Genomic DNA, 19,686 nt, shown 5'->3' with positions numbered 1-19,686 from the left:
TGAGCGGCACACTGAATCTGTACTCACGTAGCCCATGTAAGAGGTGTCGTGGCCACCCATAGTGCCATCTGTTTGCTGGAGGTTGTAGCGGCTGTCCATTATATTGTCCAACAATCGAACTGCTTCACCTACAGGAATTAATGTATTGATTAACATGGGATGTCACATGACCATTCTGAATAAAGTCATTCTGTGATCACAATGTGAGTTTATTAGGAGTTTTGTAAAGCTTTAAAACATTTTAGGTTTTAATCATGTTATTCACTGAAAATAGAATGTGAATAATTTACAGAAAATTCATTTATTTTATATGTAACATTTTCAGTTAAAACAGTGAATCATGAGTATCAATGTCAGTGTTGACTGTTACATGTTAGAATGAATAGGTGCTTGATCCATGCAGTGGTCCTGTCAAAACAGTGTAACTTGTGGCATGCATGTGCTTCCAACAATATGGCAACATGACATGAGATCTGTTTTTCAAAAGTTACATCCCCTTATACAGTTAAACTCAAAAGTTTACATACACCTTGGAGAATCTGCAAAATGTTAATTTTACCAAAATAAGAGGGATCATACAAAATACATATTAATTTGTTATTTTATCTGACCTGAATAAGATATTTCACATAAAAGACATTTACATATAGTCCACAAGAGTATAATAATAATAAAATAATACAAAATAATAGTTGAATTTATAAAAATGACCCTGTTCAAAAGTTTACTTTTTTTTGTTGATAGTGATAGTTGTTCCGGAGTTCCTTGTTTGTCCCGAACAATTAAACTGCCCGTTGTTCTTCAGAAAAATCCTTCAGGTCCCACAAATTCTTTGGTTTTTCAGCATTTTTAACCCTTTCCAATATGATTTTGATTTTTCCAATATGACTATGATTTTGAGATCCACCTTTTCACTCTTAGGACAAGCCAGGGGTGTAAACTGAATGAAAATGTGTACATTTTTCTTATTTTGATTATATATATATATATATATATGTGTGTGTGTGTAATATCATAATTTTTAGTTAGTACTGCCCTTTTGAAGCTACAGAAGATATTTACATTTTTCCCAGAAGATAAAGTAAGTTAAATTTACCTTAAATGTATTTACATTTAATCTTCAAATTCCAAAAGGTTTCACTCCCTGGCTCTTAATTCATCGTGTTTCCTTTTGAAGCATCAATGAGTGTCTGAACCTTCTGTAATAGTTGCATATAAGTCCCTCAGTTGTCCTCAGTGTGAAAAGATGGATCTTAATATCATACAGTCATTGTTGGAAAGAGTTCAAATACACAAAAATGCTGAAAAACTAAAGAATTCATGGGACCTCAAAGATTTTTCTGAAGAACAGCGGACAGCTTAACTGTTTAAAGGAAACAAGAGACTTATGAACAACTATTACTAAACAAAAAATACAGCTGTGGATCATTCATTTTAGGAACACAGTATTAAGAATCAAGAGGATATAAACTTGACCAGGATCATATATAGAAATTAACTATAACTATTATTTTCTCTCGTGGACTATACGTAAATGTCTTTTATGTGAAATATCTTATTCAGGTCAGTACTAAATAAAAATAGCATGCATTTTGTATGATGCCTCTTACTGAATTATTTTGGTAAAATAATTAACATTTTGCAAATTTTGCAACTTTTGATTTCAACTGTATTTTTTTTAAATGCATTCTTGGTGAGCACAAGAAACTTTAAGAAACTCAAAAATCTTACCAAAACAAAACTTTTGAAAGGTAGTGTAGGTAGTAAATTTGCAAAACAAATAATTGCAATAATTTTTCTTTCTGGGTTGTAGTTCTTTTTCCATTTATTCTGCTCTACATACATATGGAATACAACAAACATTGGGATTTACTATACGCCTTTGGGATCTGGTCACCAGATTTAATGAAGAACGTCTCATGAACTATTTCCACTGGACTACACTTGGAATCTCTTGTTTTTCTCATAAAATTCTAAACTTAATTCTCTTTTGGTTTATTTTCATGAAGGTGCTTTAAAACATTATGTTCCTCTTCTTTACCATTGTTTGATTTGTGAAAGCCTTCAACGTTGGAAAACGATTTGTTAGAATGTTTGCCATGCCTTTTTTTAGAATCCATGCAATAATGCAATTCATGCAATATGATACAGTAGCATGCAGTGCAGTTTAGTATTAATTTAGCATGCCACAACTTATTGCCTACCAGAGGATGACCTCAATGTGTTTTCTGTTAGTTTTATATAAGCTTCAGGACTCTCAGGAATCACTACGTCTGTGGAAAAATAGATACACAATAAAAGATACCAGCCGTTTACAGAAAAGACCTGCTTAGGGTGGTGGACACTCAGTTGGAGTATTATCTCATGAACATCTTTCCAGGCAAGCACACTCACCTGTAAGTGCTGCAGTGGCCAAACACAATAGCTCCTCATCCTCATCTTTCTGTCTGCTCCGCTGCGTTGCCATGGTATGGCCCATGGGCTCCAGGTCATAGTCGTGGTCCCATTCCAGAGGAATGGAGTCTACACTGGCTGGGGTGTCCCGGCCAGAGTCGTTTGTGTGAACAGGAGCGGTTCCAGCTGAAGATGGTCTGCTAGATGTCTGGGGCATGGCACCATCCTCACCCCACTGAAGGTCTGAGAAGTCACCTGACTCGAATTCACGATCTGAGCCTTCACACTCATCATCGGTTAGCTTTGAATGAGAGGTAGCATAAAAGTTAGAGCCGCCTTTACACAGGCAACGCAAAAGCTGAGACATAAACAAGAATGCATGCATGTCTGAATTTGTGTCTTACAGGCAGGCGTGTGAGTTTCCTGTAGTAGCGCTCCACCCGACCAAACACCTCCCTACAGTATCTCTGCAACTCATCCAGCTCCTCCTCTATGACAGCAGCATCCAGGGGCTCGCTCTTCTCCATCAGCACCTCCCCCTGCCCAAACACACTCTCCATCTTTCCCATGTTCAAACTGATCTCCTGCTGGAACGCCTGGGATGCACAAGTGTTCACAAGTAAAGTGACGAGTAAGTGATATACAATGTAAGTGATGTCTCTTACTGAAAAACGTATGAGAAAACCCATGTAAGATTACGTTATTTAAAAAATCCACTGTTTTACACACTTTTTGGCCTTTAAGAGTAAATGTTCTACAGAACATGTAAATATAATTTTGCATAAGCATTTCCCAGGTCTGGTTTATGAAATTTAATTTTCGAGCATTTATTCTGACAGGACAGTACAAGGACAGACAGGAAATAATGGGAGAGGACAGGATTAGGACTGAGACTCATAAAGCACTGCTGCAGTGCTACATGCTCATATTTTTTTCAAAATGTAAATTATTCATGTATGCTCACACAGCTCTTACCTTTAGTTGTCTGATCTTGGCCTGAACGTCACACTCTGAGAAATGCTCGATGTTGGTGAGCTGCAGGTCCATCTCGGTCAGCCATACCAGAATACCATCTCGGGCTGTCTCAAACTCTTCTCGCTGGCTAATGAAATGCTGCAGGACAAAAGAAGGACAAGTCAATTAATAATGTTGCCTCTCTACGTAGGTTCTGAATCAACAGTGATTCCTACACTTCTGAAATGGGATGCACAGTATTACTGGACGGATATCGGAATCAGCCAATAATTGCTTTAAAGGGGTCATCGGATGCCCATTCTCCACAAGTTGATATGATTCTTTAGGGTCTTAATGAAAAGTCTCTAATATACTTTGATTAAAAATTCTCAATGGTTTTGTAATACAACACCCTTTTTACCTTGTCAAAATCATCTCATTCTAAGGGGTTGTTCCTTTAAATGCAAATGAGCTCTGCTCACCCCGCCCCTCGCTTCTCTCTGTGGAATGACGATCTTGTTTACTTTAGCCGCATTTAGCTGCATTTAGCTAAACTTCCTAACTACCACGTTATAAGGAAAGGCGATTGCAAAGATTCATAAAAAAACGCTTATACACACTTCTGCTCTAAGTGAAGCTGGATCATGAATGATTCGTGTGAACATAGACAGATATATGTAGATCGGGAGGCGCATTCCCTTCACAGACAAATGTAATCCACTGCATCTTCAGAGGCTCAGATGTCGGGAGTAAATGACGACCACTATGTTCATTATTACATCCAGCAACACAACACCTCAATCGCTCAATCAGAGATATTCTTGTCTAACTTACATCCCTGCTTTGGCATGAAACAAGGAAAGTTATTGGACTGTGACAGCTGGTCTGAGGTAAGACGCTCATGTCAATCAACTATCGTGGGAGCGGCCTCTGTCGGTGTGACGGCACGATTTGAAAAAGGGGATATTATTTTTACAGATTAATTAAAAACCACTGCATGGATTTTTATCATTATTGGGTAGATTTGTACATACACTGCCAACACACATTAATGTTCAAACAACATGAAAAAAGTGAAGTCTTGCAGATATCAGGAATAACAAGTGCTCAGGGTGTGCTAGCGATTAGATCACGTCAGCAGTGTGGATCATTCTTAAAGTAAAGTTTTGCCTGAATGATGATTAGATTCACTGTTTTGGATCACTGCATTTAATCTGAGAATGCACGTACAGAATGACGCATCCTGTGTGTGATAGAGTAAACAGTAATAGCATCTGCAGTGGCAGCAGCAGCAGCCTCCCCCAGGTCCTAATGCCCAGAGTTTTAATTCCGTAGAGAGCGCTGTTGGCCTACTTCTAATAAAATTAAAGTAAAATACACAAATAACATTTAGACAGTGTTTCTGATTAAATAAAGCAATAATTGATGTCAATAAAATCATATGTTTTGATTTAAAGGTCAGAATACATAGCTTACATATAAAAAAAAACAAAAAACATAACATTTGTAAATAGAATTAAATTGTATATATACTGATTTATTCATTAATGTATAATATGTTACATTTTTTAAAACAAATTATGAGTTTTAAAAGATTTTTTGAATTTTTGCAGCTGTTTAAAATGTTAAATCTTAAAATAAAATGTTAAGGTTACCACTGCATTTTTCTGAGGGGGAAAAACAAATGCAGTGATTGATATATATATTTTTTATAGTTATTTTCAAAGCTTTAGTGTACTGTAATTATAAAAGGACTTTATTATTGTTTATATAATTCTAACAAATCTTGTTAAAAACGAACCAAAATGAAAAATAATTTGCTTATAGTTTCCGCACAGGAGAGACTTCGTGTTGTCTCCAGACAAAAGGAAATATATTGGTATCGGCATCAGCTATTAACCAAAATGAGTTGAAAAATATCGGCATATCGGATATCGGCAAAATCCAATATTGTGCATCCTTAGTTCTGAATATATAACTGTATATGCGGTGAGTCATTACTTCAGTCTTTAGTATCACGTGATTCTTCAGAAATCATTATAAAATGCTGTTTTGGTTAATTTCCTATTATTATCATCGATGTTGAAAATATTTGTGCTGCTTAATATTTTAGTGAAAACCATAAATGTTTTTATTTTTTTCTGAATTCTTTGTTAAATGGAAAGTTCAGAGCAGCATTTATTTAAAAATAGACACCTTTTGTAACACAATAAATGTCTTCAATGTCACTTTTGATCAATTTAATGTCCATGCTGAATTGTTTTTTTAAATTTCTTTAAAAAACTGTAGATACCAAACTCTTGAACGATGTATATAACACATAACGGATAATGTATTACCTTGAGTCTGCGCAAGATGGCAGCTACTCTCCTCTGTAGTATATCCCAGCGTCGGTTCCCATCATGCACCATTTGTCTTAGACGGCAGGAGGAGTCTGTGCGGTTCTCACGTGCCAGCCTTCGATACTGTTTATTGATCAGCTCCAGCTGGGTCAAAAACTCCTGTACCTGTCTCTGAAACGCCTATGATGCAAATAACACCATTACACTGTGCAAACAAAATCTTAAATTCACACACAAACTGGAAAAACTGAAAACTACACCGTGGTTAAATGCATGTTTAAAAGAAATCATGAATTAGCATTTGTTTCAGTTATCAACAACACTTTACAAATTATAAAAGACTAAAGGCTAAAGTAGACTAGACTGTCACCACTGGATGCCAGCAGTGATCCTTTTGTTTCTTTCTTTTTGTATCCAGGCCCTATTCACAACTATCCTCTTGACTCACTATCTCAACTTTATTAACTCTCTCTGTGGATTTCTGAATACCTCAAACTTCTTGAGCTCCTCTTTAGCGACGGTGTACAGCACTCCAGAGGAGTTGGGCAGGGCTGCTGTCCTCTCTGACACTTTCAACCACTCTTCAAATCGGGAATAATCATCCAGAAACTTCTGCCACAACCTCCACGTCTCCTCAATCCTGCAAAAACACACACAGTGAGTTTCAAACACATACACAGTCCAGAACATCTACTTTGAAATATAATTGTACATCGTCCAGGGGGCTTACTAAAAATACTTCATTTTAAAAAGACAGCTGTTAAACAGTTCATTACGTGCTGAAGTCAACTCTGATTTAACCTGAATACACGGAGTCAGCTGGCATGACACATGCTTTCACACCTGTTCCTCTAATGACCTGGTTCAACTTTACTACACTTTTTTTCTTACCTTTACAGAACTTTTTAGTGTACTTTTACACAAAAAAACAATGTGTACATTTTCCTGTGCATCAATTTCTTTATAAATCACACACAAACACACTCACTTGAGCCTTCTCTCCATTGCAACAGCACAAATGTTTCTCCAGCGGCGATCGAGGCCACGTGTGGCCTGCTGGATGGATTCACACTCGGTCTCCGTGGCACAGGCGTCACAGTCGTGCAGCAGCACCTCACACAGGTTCAGCACTGACGCCACACCCGTGCTGTGCTTCTCGATGTCACGCTGCAGATCCTGCATAGAGACAGTGGACATCTACTGAGCTTCTCACGACATCTGACATTTTGATCATTTTGATCATTTTGGCAGTTTCACTTCAGTTTATTAGGCAGAAGAGCTTGTGGTCATGCATTTCTCTACAGATGTGTTTCATCTTGTTGCATCATCAGTTCTAAAAATGTTTGGCTAACATTGCTTCTCTACAACGATAAATTGTCTCTGATGCAGAAAGAGATATGTGCTGGCTGTTGCTGGGTAAAGTGAGGATACATTGTGATACTAAAACAGTAAGTGGGTCAGTGGCTGAGCCAGATGAGGTTCAGTTTTTATTTTGACTTTTCACCAGGGCTTATTTCACTTGCAGAGATTTAATTACTCTTTAATACTAGTTCTCAATATATGCCAAGAAATGTTTGTGCACTTATGCAAAATTACGTGTTTATTGAGATTTAATAAGCTTTACTATACTGACAGACTTTTATGTGATTATTAATGTCTTTTCTGTGTGGGTTACCTGTTGCTGGTTAAGTTTTCTTTGGATCTCATGTGAGTCACAGGTTTCGTAGACAATGGGTCGTGATAGTTCAGTCTCGATGTGTGCCAGCCAGGAGCGCAGACTGCTCATGTTCTTATCGAGCTGTTGCACGGCCACCAGTGTCTCCCGCAACTTCTTTACCCTATAGACCCCAGAGACAAAGAGACAGAGTAAAGAGATTGTATAGCAGTCACATTCTGCGAAAAGTGCAAATACAATGTAAGTGTAATTAGGTTATATAAACAGGGACTGTGCAGTGCAAACATCTTTCATGCTTAGTCAAAGAAACTTGAGATCGAAATGAAATTTGCCTTTTGGGAACAAATATATTCAAGTAAATATGGGATGTGCTCATCATTAATTTTCTTTATGAATGTCTTTGTTGAAGTCATATTTTGATTAGGAAAACTTTACTGGATTTCAGCAATGTGGCATTTTAAGTTTTAAAGTTAGACATCGCCCAAAACATTGACAAAATACATCTGAGTTAATTATTGTAAATATAAATGTATTATTATTTTTTTAAAGTTAGTATTATAATTGAAAATTAATTGAAAAAAACAGTAAAGAAAAAACATACGTCATGATATGGTATGATATAATATCAATTAATCTCATTTCAGTGCAAATATAAAAAAAGTTTACATATGTAAGAGCTAGGGCTGCCCCTTAATAGTCGACTAACTGTTAGTCGCCGTGAAGAGGCTTGGTCGACCAAATTTTATTAGTTGCTTAGTCACAGAAAAAAATAAAAAAATTCACAGGAAGTGGCGAAGTCACACAGTCTGTGACGGACAGATTAACGGCTGGTCTATGTGGTAATACAATACATCGGGCAGACATCTAAACACTCACCTATCTTTTATCGACCTCAAATATGGCTTAATCATCTGAAATACTGTATGTAAGTAGTAGCAACTTTACATGGCCTGTCAATCTAATGTTAACATAGAAAAATGTGCGTTATTCAAGTATCTGTGTGGAAACTGAATAGTAGCGCACTCACTGCATGACAGATGGAGCGAACGGTGTGGTCACTTGCTCTTAAAATACTCCACTCTTGGTCATACAGATAAGATTAATACATCTTTTGAATCTGAAAAGCTCTACGTTTATTTGTGTGTACTCAGAATAACAATGAAACGCTTTTGTAAAATAATGAAACCAAACACGAAACACATGATAAGTAAAGGTAGAATGCAATCCAGTGGTGTCAGCTTCCTAGAAATCCTGAATGTGCCTAAAAATACAGAATCACATGCTTAATGCTGTGCCACTGACACACTCACACATACCAGCATAGCATGTTTCAGCTGTGCAACCATTCCAGATCTAGATCTAAGAAAAAATGTCTTATCTCAGACTGGATATAAAGCAAAGAGCACAGATTCAAAGTGGACATGTTTCAACTTCAGCTAACTTTGATTAAAACTTTAGTGTATGCTGTAGGCAGTTAGCCAAAACATAGATACAGTTTGACCTGGTGAGATAAAGCCCTCATGTAAACCTGGTATGTGAACGGTTTAGTGTGACTGTGCTTCAAGCTACATTCCTACAGCACAAAGACACACTGAAACTTAAGCCACCACAACAATAACAAGGTCAACAAATGCAGCATGGAATAGCTTTTGTTGCATTTAACAAACTGAGATTATCAATTAAACTATCTGGACAATCACATATGTGGAGAGAAGCTATGACAGCTTCACTTAAAACTCTCACATTTTACCCACATAAACTAATTAAAACTACATTTCAGACACTTCGCCATAAGACATGTCTAAGGATGACAGAAAATACCACAATACATGGAAATTTCCAGCACTGCATTAAATTAAATTGCATTAAAATAGAATCTGTAATTTGTAAATGATAAGCGGATAAATGTTTTCCTGCCTGTTAATGTCGCAGTCACACTCTGGCAGATCTGAGTCCTGTCCAGGGCTTCCTGCCATGTTATCAGTGCCCATATCCAGCACCATTGGGCCTAATCTTCTCAATCAAGTATCCCAGAAGAAAGAAAAACTTCCAGCCTGTAAAAATCCCCCTTCTCTTTCGTCTCAACAACAAAGTGTCCAGGCTTTCTCTAGTCTCCTGGTTAGTGTGGGGTGTCTAAGCATGTGTGTGAACTCAAGTGCAGGCATGAGCAGCTGGGAGTGACAAATACTGCTGTGGCTAAAATAAGACAACAGTCATTAGCATGTGCTGATCAGAGGACTGGAATGTGTGTGTCTGTCATTATTCTTATAAACAAACACTGAAGAAAATATTTGTGACATGTGCTGGCAAAATGAGTCGCAATGAGCATATTTTCAAAAATGAATTATTTGTATTATTCTATTAAAAGACCTTCAAAATGATGCATGAATGACTGAGCTACACCCAGTAGCCATTTAAAGCACACCCGCCTTGAGAAGAATCTCTCAAGTTAGTTCTTTAATTGAATACAATAAAAGCATGTTAGTCTACTACGCTTTTCTATAACCTTCGAGGGAAAAATCAAGACAGCAGCTGATGCACAAAGCTAATGCACATGAGTGAGAGTGTGAGAGAGGGGATAACACTCTCACACATTGGCCACAGTGAAATCAACACCACACGTGTGAGATGCTTTCAGTCCTGACTGCAGGCAACTCGACTTTACCAGTCATATCCAGAGACACCATGGTGTCATGTTTAAGATGCTGGTGCAAAATATTTCCTTCCCACCCAGAGGCCATGAGCACAAATAACATGCTCAGTTCATTGCCCTATTTCTGTAGAAGATCTGACTGATCTTTTAGGAAATTTAGTTTTGTATTTCTGAAAAAAAAAATCTATATTGTTTTATAAAAGACACATAAAAGGCACAACTACTGTAATTGTAAATGTACAACAGTTGTAAAGCTTTGATCTGACAACGCCACCTACAATGTCATGCAATATCATTTGAGAGACTCACCTAGCTTCTATAAGGTCAAGCAGATGCTGCCAGCGCTCATTGACTTTGCTGAGCTTGTATTGGATTTCGGCAGCTTTGCTTTCATGGCTGGCCTGAGCCAGTCTCTCCCCCATCTGTTCCAGCTGATGCTTGTTCTCCTGGGCCACTGATATCTCTTCCTGATAGTCCTGATAACAAAGGGATTGCACGTTTGCTCAGCTGAATATTCCTAAAACTTTGGGGAGATTGTGTTTCACATATTCGCTAAAATATATCTGACATATTTTGCAGTTAAAAAAAAAACTAGAATCCATCCTGAATTATCAAATATATATTTTACCTTTTACCAGAGTTCAATTGGATGATTTCATAGGAATCAAATATGTTATGAGCGTGTGTTAATTTCACCTTCTTGAGTTTCTCAATCATCTCCTCAATGCTGATGTCGCCGTTCTGTGAGACCTTGCTCTCCATTTGTGTGAGCCACTCACACAGCTCTTTGTTCTTCTCATTGAACACAGCCCACTCGTTCAGCCTCTCGCTCACTTGCTGTCTGCGCAGGGAGAGCTACAGAAATGACAGACAATGATCAATTACACCACGGGTTCACGGAGTACAGAGTACAGTTAAAGGAAGGACATGGCGGACAGTGAGAGAAGGTGCCAAAAGGTTGGTGAGCAAAATGAGGAAAGGAAGATGTCAGATGGACAGGTAATAATTTAGTCTCTGTAATGTCATGCACCTTCCTTTTTCTCATGGTCGTTCCTTACTAAGAAACATCAGGGATTAGGAGGTACATTATCAATATAATTCTTTAAAACTTTGTGTGTGTGTGTGTGTGTGTACCTGGTGACAGGTCTCCTCCCACTGTCTCTGGAGTAATACGAGTCTCTCCAGTAGGACTGTGAGGTCATCAGCACTGAGGCCGCTGGAAAGAGACTCCCTCAGAATAAACAGCCCAGCTACATCATCAGCCCAGCCTTCAATACTGCTCTCCAATTCCTATCACACACACAAACACATACATCCATGAACACATCATAAAATAAAATAAAATGTTTAAACTTTAAACTGCTGAAAATAAAATCTAAACCTAACAAATAAACAAACAAAATTTAAGACTTAAAAATAAAATAAAAACACAATAAATAAAATAAAAATACAATAAATAATAATATAATATAATACATTAATAAAATGCAGTAAAATTAATATAACTATAATGTAACTGCTGAAAATAAAATGTAAGTTTATTTAAATTTACATTTTAATTTTGGATTTAAAACAACTAAATATAAAAAAATCATGTAAATGTAAAATTCAACGGAGTTCAACTGTAATTTCTGACGAATTAAGCAAAAGTGAAAAAAAACTGAAAGACAATTTAAAACAAATAAAAATTAAATTAAAAGTTTAAATTTAATAATTTAAACTTCAGTTCAAAAGGTAGCTAGTGAAAATAAAGTTTTATGATTTAAAATAAATAATTAAATGAACAAAAAATGTTTGAAAAAAAGGAAAGGAAAAATAAAATAACTTAAGTAATAATGTACTGTAATAATGTAAGATTTAAATAAAATATAAAATAAAATAAAATAAAATGTTTCAATTGCAAATGTTGTAAAAACATGTAATAAATATATAAATGAGTAAATAATGTAAAAATATAAAAAATAAAAAAAATAACTTTAACCATACCTTCACTAAACCAACAAACAAAATGTAAGACTTTAAAATAACAACATGTAAAAATATGTAAAAAATTTTGAAACTAAAATTTTAGGACAAAGTGTTGGATTTAAAATAAACAAAACCATGTAAAATGTAAAAATTAAATAATTAAAATTCAAACTAATTGCTGAAACAAATTTTAAATTAAAGTTAAACTTAATAAATTAAAAATTTAATTCAACAGGTAACTACTGAAAATAAAGTTTTAGGATGTAAAATAAATAATTAAGGAAATGTTGAAAAGAAAAAAATGAATAAATAAATAAAGCAAAAATAAAAAGTTAAATAAATAAAAATTACCTTAACCATACCTCTACTAAACCAACAAACAAAAATTAAGATTTAAAAATAATAAAATGTAAAAAAAAATGTAAAAAATACATAAATAAAAATAAATAAATAATAAGTTTAAAAAGTAAAAATAAAAATGTAAGATTTATGTAAGATTTAACAATAGTAAAATAAAAAAAATATTGACAGACTGCTGGTTACATTTATCTAAAACAGAAGAATACTGACTCCACATATTCCTCCCCTCACACACAGTAACACAATTAAAGCACCATAATTGCATCTGTATTGATATTTGTTGACATCTCCGCTAGCATTCACAGCGAGTTACACTGTATAATCCTAATATAGAGATGGTATGTGTCACAGATAACAACTGTCGACAAGACATTAACCACACAATAAACGCATAAGAGATCGAGAAATTACAAAAATGGAAAAAGCTACCATTACTCTGCTTTTTTTGCTGCTGCATAAGCACTTCTTTTTAAACCTCAGCGTCTCTGCTAACATGTATGATTTAGCATGATTAGCATGCAACTCAACTTCCTTCCCTCAGGCAAAGTTAAAGAGACACTTGCTGAGAGTCCAACTCACAGACACCAGAGTAGGTTGATGTTACTCTCACACACCTTCTGCAACACTGCACACTCCAGCAACATCACGTGTCAAAAACCAACCCTCTCTTGCAAATAAAAAATTCATCAGGGCATCACACACACACATTCTACGAGAAGCATGCAAGGTTATTATTTATGCAGTGCTTGACTGCACAAGCCAATAATTATCTGGACTATTGAGATACTGTTGCTTTACCACTGTAAATCTGGTCAGAAAATAGTGTTAAATGCAGGACAAAAGATGAGTCAAATTTTGTTTATGTACCTTGCAGCGAATCTGTTCTGTGTGCAGCTCCTCGTGGTGGTCGGGTAAAGGCACGGAGAGCTTTTGCTTAAAGTCCCTCAGCTTCTCATGTGATGCAGCAATTCCTTTTTCACACTGATCCCAGTCCTGCACACACAGCCAGAAAGAAAAAACTGTGAAATCATGAGAGATGATAAAGATGTCTATGCCACTCTGCACCAATTTGCGTAATATATGCAATTATGTATCTAACTAAGCAATTTGTAAGCTCTAATGCAACATCCTTAAACACTCAAGGAAAAGTCAGAGATGTTCATATTTTTAATCAGGAACGTAAGAGCACGTCGTATGTATCCAATTCTTTACTTAAACGTGGTCAGAGCAAAGGGTCATGGTCTTGAGACACAAGAGAGACAGATTATCATGCAGAGATAAAGCAGTGAGGTACCTTCTATCACGTCATCCGAGAAAATGAGGGATGTGGAAGAGAGAGGAAGAGAGAGACAGAGGCCGAAGGAAAGAGAAGCCATTTTCCTTTGCAATCCAAAATTGTTGTCTGTGCCCAAGTGTGCTGCGTCAAAATGGAGCGGACGACTGGCTATCCCTGCTGCCCTGTGTTGGCAGCGCAGCACCGCTCGGACTCCCTCCCGCGTCCTGTCTCCTACAGTACTGTAGATATTTCTCTCGCCTTCAGCTGCCTCTTTCTCCCGTTCTCTCTCTTTCATCCCCCTCACACGCACACACAAAACACATCACACGCTCTCTCACTCGCGTTATGCTAGCTCGCCTCTATTTGCTCTGTAAGGTCAGATGCAAAGTTCCTCACTGTCTCTCTTTCTCTCAAACTTTGGATGTGAGATCCCTGCAGAGTGTTTGCTTCATATATTTGATTTTTTAGACAACAATTCAGTTATGTTTCTCTATTTCCGATATTTGTAATTCAAAATGGCTTTCAGAGCAATGAACAATGCCTTGATTTCACTTAAACAAAATAGCCAAAACTATTTAAATACCAAAACAATCTGACCCTGAAAGTTCGACTATAAATCCTAAACCCTAACAACAGTAAAAATAACCACAAAACACTGTCTCAAATACAATATAATCTCCAACAATGAAATGGCATGCCATATACACTACCATTCAAAATTTTGGGATCAGTAAGATTTTTAACGTTTTTTAAGGAAGTCTTTTATGCTCATCAAAGTTCCATTTATTTGAGCTAAAATACTGGAAGAATATGAAATATTACAGCAATTTAAAATAACAGTTTTCTTTTTTAATAAACCTTAAAACATAATTTATTTCTGTGATGCAAAGCTGAATTTTCAGCATCATATTCTAGTCTTCAGTGTCACATGATCCTTCAGATATCATTCTATGATTTATTATCAATTTTGTAAACAGTTGTGCTGCTTCGTATTTTTTTGGAACCTGTGATACTTTTTTTTTTTTATATTTTGATAAATAAAACGTTAAAAAACAGCATTCATTCAAAATAGAACTCTTTTCTAACAATATATGTCTTTACTATTACTTTTTCTCAATTTAAAACATCCTTGCTGAATAAAAGTATTAATTTCTTTCAAAGAAAAAAAAAAAAAATTACTGACTCAAAACTTTGAACAGTAGTGTATATTGTTACAAAAGATTTCTATTTTAAATAAATGCTGCTCTTTTTAACGTTTTATTTATCAAAGAATCCTGAAAAAAGCATCACAGGTTCCAATAAAATATTAAGCAGCACAACTGTTTCTAACATTAGTAATAAATCAGCATATTAGAATGATTTCTGAAGGACCATGTGACACTGAAGACTGGAGTAATGATGCTGAAAATTCAGCTTTTCATCACAGGAATAAATTCTATTTTAACATACATTAAAATAGAAAACCACTATTTTAAATAATAATAATAATAATACTGAATAATTTTTCTGTATTTTTATTAAAATAAATGCAGCCTTGATGAGCAGAAAAGACTTCTTTAAAAAACATTAAAAATCTTACTAATCCCAAACTTTTAAACAACAGCGTATAAGCTTTAAAGCAAAAGACTGAATATATATATATATTTTAGGATTTAAAATCAAATTATATTAATTCATATTTTTTAGTTTTATTTTACATGAAAATTGTGACAATATAATTAGCAAAAAAAAAATCCCAATTAAATGAGTAAAACTGTTACTAGCATTGTTACAGTGGTATCAGACTTTGATCCCACTACACAAAACCATACATGTGCAGAAACCAACCAACTTACAGGAAAACACATCCGTTTCAAAGACACAGGTTGTCGAAAGAAATTAACCAACAAATGCAAATTTGTAAGATCTCCTCCAAACAGCAAAAGTCATTTAGTGTACTTTGTCAATGATACAAACTACTAAATCTACCAAATAAGCAACCAGATGAACAGTAAGTGCACCTGAAAGTGTTTTATTAACATTTACTCTTAACTCACCCTTAGCAAAGAGAGCAGCTCTTTCTTCCTCTCGTCGAGACGGATGTTAATGGTCCTCCAGCGCTCCTGCACGTCAGTCAGCTCTGTGTGAAGCGAGGCCTCCGCTCTGGCATCAGCCCACAGGAGAAGTTGCCTCCCAGCCTCCACAGTGAGGATGTAGCTGCCTTGTTGCCTCTGGAGCACACGCTCCTTCAGCTGGATGGAGAGAAGGAAACATCCAAGGTACTTCAGGATATTTGCTGGTTGCCGTTATTTCTACCTTAATGTAAATATGACTATATCTTTACCTGTATGTGGTCTAACATTCCACGGATCTGCTGTAGTGCTACTGTTGCCCCTCGTTGTTGGTCTTCTGGTTCCATTGACACTTCTTGCAGCCAATGACGTAGTTTCTCTATCAGCTCTGTGTAACGCTGCCATTGCCGAACCAGACTGTCTATAATCCCCCGTCTTTGCTGGGCCCGCCTCACCACACCTTGCCACTGGTTACTAAGCAGTGCCAGTTTCAAGCCAAAGTCATCTCTTTTGGGGCGAGAGGGGAAAAAAAGAAAGTCACTACAAGTATGAATGAAAGTATGAAGTAAGAAAAAACAAATAAACAAATGTTACCTGTCTTCCACTTGTCCCTGATTCAAGAGCTGATGTCCATCATTGATGATAGAGTATAGAATTTGTTGTCGACTAAACATCTCTGCTTGGAATAGCTATCCACACACACAAAAAAGTAGAGCAGTTTTATAAAGTAGGTCACTAAACTATGACTCAATGCATTTAGCATATTTTGATTATTTTTAAACTGAAAAATCTTACCAAGCCATTTTATAATCTAAGTTAGGTCACACCACAAATTCGCAATGAGTTTTAAAATAAAAACTGAATATTAACATATAAATGCTGGGGACAAAATTGGTCCTAATAAGGTCTTAATAATAAAAAATGTTTTTTGAGCACCAAATCAGCATATTAGAATGATTTCTGAAGGATCATGTGACACTAAAGACTGAAGTAATGATGCTGATGAAGAAGTAATGATGCTAATGATGAAGAAAATTCAGCTTTGCTCACAGGAACATATGAAAACACACACAACCAGTCAAAAGTTTTTGAACCAGTCGAAAGATTTTTCATGTTTTTTTTTTAAAAAAAAGTCTCTTCTGCTCACCAAGCCTGCATTTATTTGATTCAAAGTACAGCAGCAACAGCAAAATTTAGAAATATTTTTACTATTTAATATAACTGTTTTCTATTTGAAAATATTTTTACATGTAATTTATTCCTGTGACCAAAGCAACATTTTCAGCATCATTACTTTAGTCTTCAGTTACATGATCCTTCAAACATCATTCTAACATGCTGATTTGCTGTTCGAGAAAAATGTATTATTATTATCATCAATAATGTAAACAGTTGAGGGCATTTTTTAGGACTATTTGATAAATAAAAAGATCCAAAGTTCAGCATTTATCTGAAATAAAAAGCTTTTGTAACATTATTCATTATACCATTCAATAGCTTGGAGTCAGTATTTCATTTGGGGGGGGGGATTATAGAAATTAATACTTTTATTTACCAAGGATGTTTTACATTGTTCAAAAGTCATGATAAAGACATTTATGTTACATAAATGCTGTTCTTCTGTTTACTTTCTGTTTATCAAAGAAACCTGAAAAAATTCTACTCAGTTCTACTGAGTACTAGAATGATTTCTGAAGGATTGTGTGACTGGAGTAATGATGCTAAAACTTCAGTTTTGAAATCGCAGGAATAAATTACATTTTAAAATATATTCAAATAGAAAACAGTTATTTTAAATAGTACAAATATTTCAAAATCTTACTGTTTTTGCTGTACTTTTAACTGAAACAGTTGATTTTAATTGTAATAATGTTTCAAAATATTAGAGTGTTATTGTATTTTTGATCAAATAAGTGTAGCCTTGATGAGCATGAGAGACTTCTTTTAAAAACATCAAGAAATCTATTTTTTGCCCCAGACTTTTGAAATTTAATGTAAATGTGGCTTTTCATTTGGTGTGAACAGACATTTAGTTGTAGTTATTCTAAAAAGTATTTTCCAAATTATTATTTTTTTCCTTTCTCTCAGTACCTCATGTTCTCTCTGCTGGTCTAGCAGGCTCTGGTAGTTTCCAGAAATCTCAGCGGCCAGTTTCTCCTCTGTTTGAGTAAGGAAGGCCATCCAAGCATCACACTTCTCCAAGAAGGTCTGTCTTTGCAATACCAGGGCTTGCAGTTTACTGCACACACACAGAAATGCAGACAACTAAATATCACACGCTTCTACAGAAGAAAGTGAAAATCTACCATAGATCAACAGTAACCACACAAACCTGAATCTCTCTATTGTGCGAGCAGAGTTAGACGACCAACTCCTGTTTAGGTTCTGCAGACGCTTGATTTCATTATCATTGAGGGGAAGCTGATAACCCAACTCATTCAAACGTTCCAGATCAGGAGAAAGACTGCTCAGCTTCAACATTTGGGTCTATAAGCACACATGCATATGAGAAACTTCAGAAGTGTTTATACAACTCATAATTTTACAGGACGACAACAAATTTCACCTTTAGTTTTTCCATGTATTCCTGTACAGATGAGTTATCTGGAGAACCGATTGGATCTGGTTCCTTCAGAACCTTCTCAGCTTCTTCTGACCAGTGGCTTAGAGAATGTAACTCCTTACTAAACCTCTCATAGTCCCTCACACCCACCTTGAAGAAGGGAAGGAGAAAAAAATAAATTTACACTTGACAGTCACATAAAGGAGTGTCAAAACTATGAAAGGACAGTGTGAAAACTATAAATGCTATGATTAAAATTCAATGTCTGAGTGCACAAATGTTTTCCACAAGGTAAAATCTGAATCATCTGAACCTCTATCAGAGACTGCTGTCTTTGGAGGGCATGTCCAACTGTTGCTAATCGCTGAGTGAGTGACAGGTGGTCTGTATGGAAGGTTGTCATAGCAGAGGGGTCCACTTGTTGCCTCAGCTGCTCTGAAAACTCATTCAGCTGCTGCAGGACAGACTCTACGGATCCCTCAGCCGCCATAAGGCCCTGCACAAATACCAGTTTTACAAAGAGAATTATTGTGGCCCTTGTTACAAGGCTTTCACAACTGTACAGTTGTCAGAATTAGCAATTGCTTATATTCTTTCGTGTCACTAACATAATCCAAGCACACAAATATTTAAAGAGGCTTCCAAACCCATCATGCATGATAAATACACACCTTTACTTCCTGTTCTGTGACGTCCCTGTGGGTGGAGCTCTTGAGTAGCTGTTCCACCTGATCCTCTAGTTTCTGGATGTCAGTGCTGCTCTGTGCATGAAGTCCTTTGTAATGCTGCCACAGTTGCAGCAGGCTCTTACTCCTCCTCAGCTGATCTGAGATCTGCTCCAGCAGCGTGTTCCACCTGACAGCAGATCAATGATTTTCAATCACTTTGTACTGATCAGTGTCTTCATTAGATACTAGAAGTTTTTGAAACTCACCTGAGATTTAGATCAGCCAGTGCTGTGTTGAGTGAATCGCTCACTGATGGATGACAATCCTTCTGCAGCTGTTGGGTTATGGAGCCCAGTTTCCGTAAACTGCTCTCCTGTTTCTCCAGCTCATCTTGTAAACTCTGAGACACACAAAAACCCATGGTGATTTTTGGTTCTTACTTGATATAATGTAAATAAAAGCTCATTCATGTTTTGCAGTTTGTGGCAGACTTGCACCTCAAGGTTCTCCACTTGAACCTGCACAGCTTCTGGGGAGCCGGTGAGAAGACGCAGACGAGAGATGGTATAAAGTCCCTCCATCAGGTAGCCCTGAATCTCCTCATATGCTTGTTTATACAGACTCCACTGCTCTAGCACTGACCGGAGACTGACCGTCTGCTGTCCGATCTGCAATTAAAGAAAAATCAGTGTTTTGGTGAAAATTATGAAATTTCTGATTATCAAAACTATAAAAATGTGTGAACAATATTGTTATGAAGATTACAAAAACTAGAAGATTTA

At 36.1% G+C, this 19,686-nt stretch overlaps 1 protein-coding gene across 1 annotated transcript in view; it reads right to left on the bottom strand.

Moving 5' to 3' along the window:
* syne1a (spectrin repeat containing, nuclear envelope 1a) overlaps window positions 1-19,686 on the bottom strand; it is a 151,137-nt gene that overhangs the window by 10,154 nt on the left and 121,297 nt on the right. Inside the window, 23 exon segments of the mRNA XM_051139300.1 lie at window positions 28-128; window positions 2,205-2,273; window positions 2,395-2,695; window positions 2,799-2,990; window positions 3,370-3,507; window positions 5,688-5,870; window positions 6,180-6,330; window positions 6,679-6,866; window positions 7,366-7,528; window positions 10,328-10,494; window positions 10,715-10,873; window positions 11,153-11,308; window positions 13,214-13,339; window positions 15,659-15,853; window positions 15,946-16,180; window positions 16,268-16,362; window positions 17,765-17,912; window positions 18,006-18,160; window positions 18,240-18,386; window positions 18,550-18,732; window positions 18,908-19,091; window positions 19,171-19,304; window positions 19,402-19,572. Coding sequence (XP_050995257.1) covers window positions 28-128; window positions 2,205-2,273; window positions 2,395-2,695; window positions 2,799-2,990; window positions 3,370-3,507; window positions 5,688-5,870; window positions 6,180-6,330; window positions 6,679-6,866; window positions 7,366-7,528; window positions 10,328-10,494; window positions 10,715-10,873; window positions 11,153-11,308; window positions 13,214-13,339; window positions 15,659-15,853; window positions 15,946-16,180; window positions 16,268-16,362; window positions 17,765-17,912; window positions 18,006-18,160; window positions 18,240-18,386; window positions 18,550-18,732; window positions 18,908-19,091; window positions 19,171-19,304; window positions 19,402-19,572 — 3,741 coding nt within the window.

Source organism: Labeo rohita, chromosome 20 (assembly GCF_022985175.1).
Source record: "Labeo rohita strain BAU-BD-2019 chromosome 20, IGBB_LRoh.1.0, whole genome shotgun sequence".
Classification (NCBI taxonomy): Eukaryota; Metazoa; Chordata; class Actinopteri; order Cypriniformes; family Cyprinidae; genus Labeo; species Labeo rohita.
Note: the sequence above shows the minus strand (reverse complement) of the source record. Positions and strands in the feature narration are given on the sequence as shown.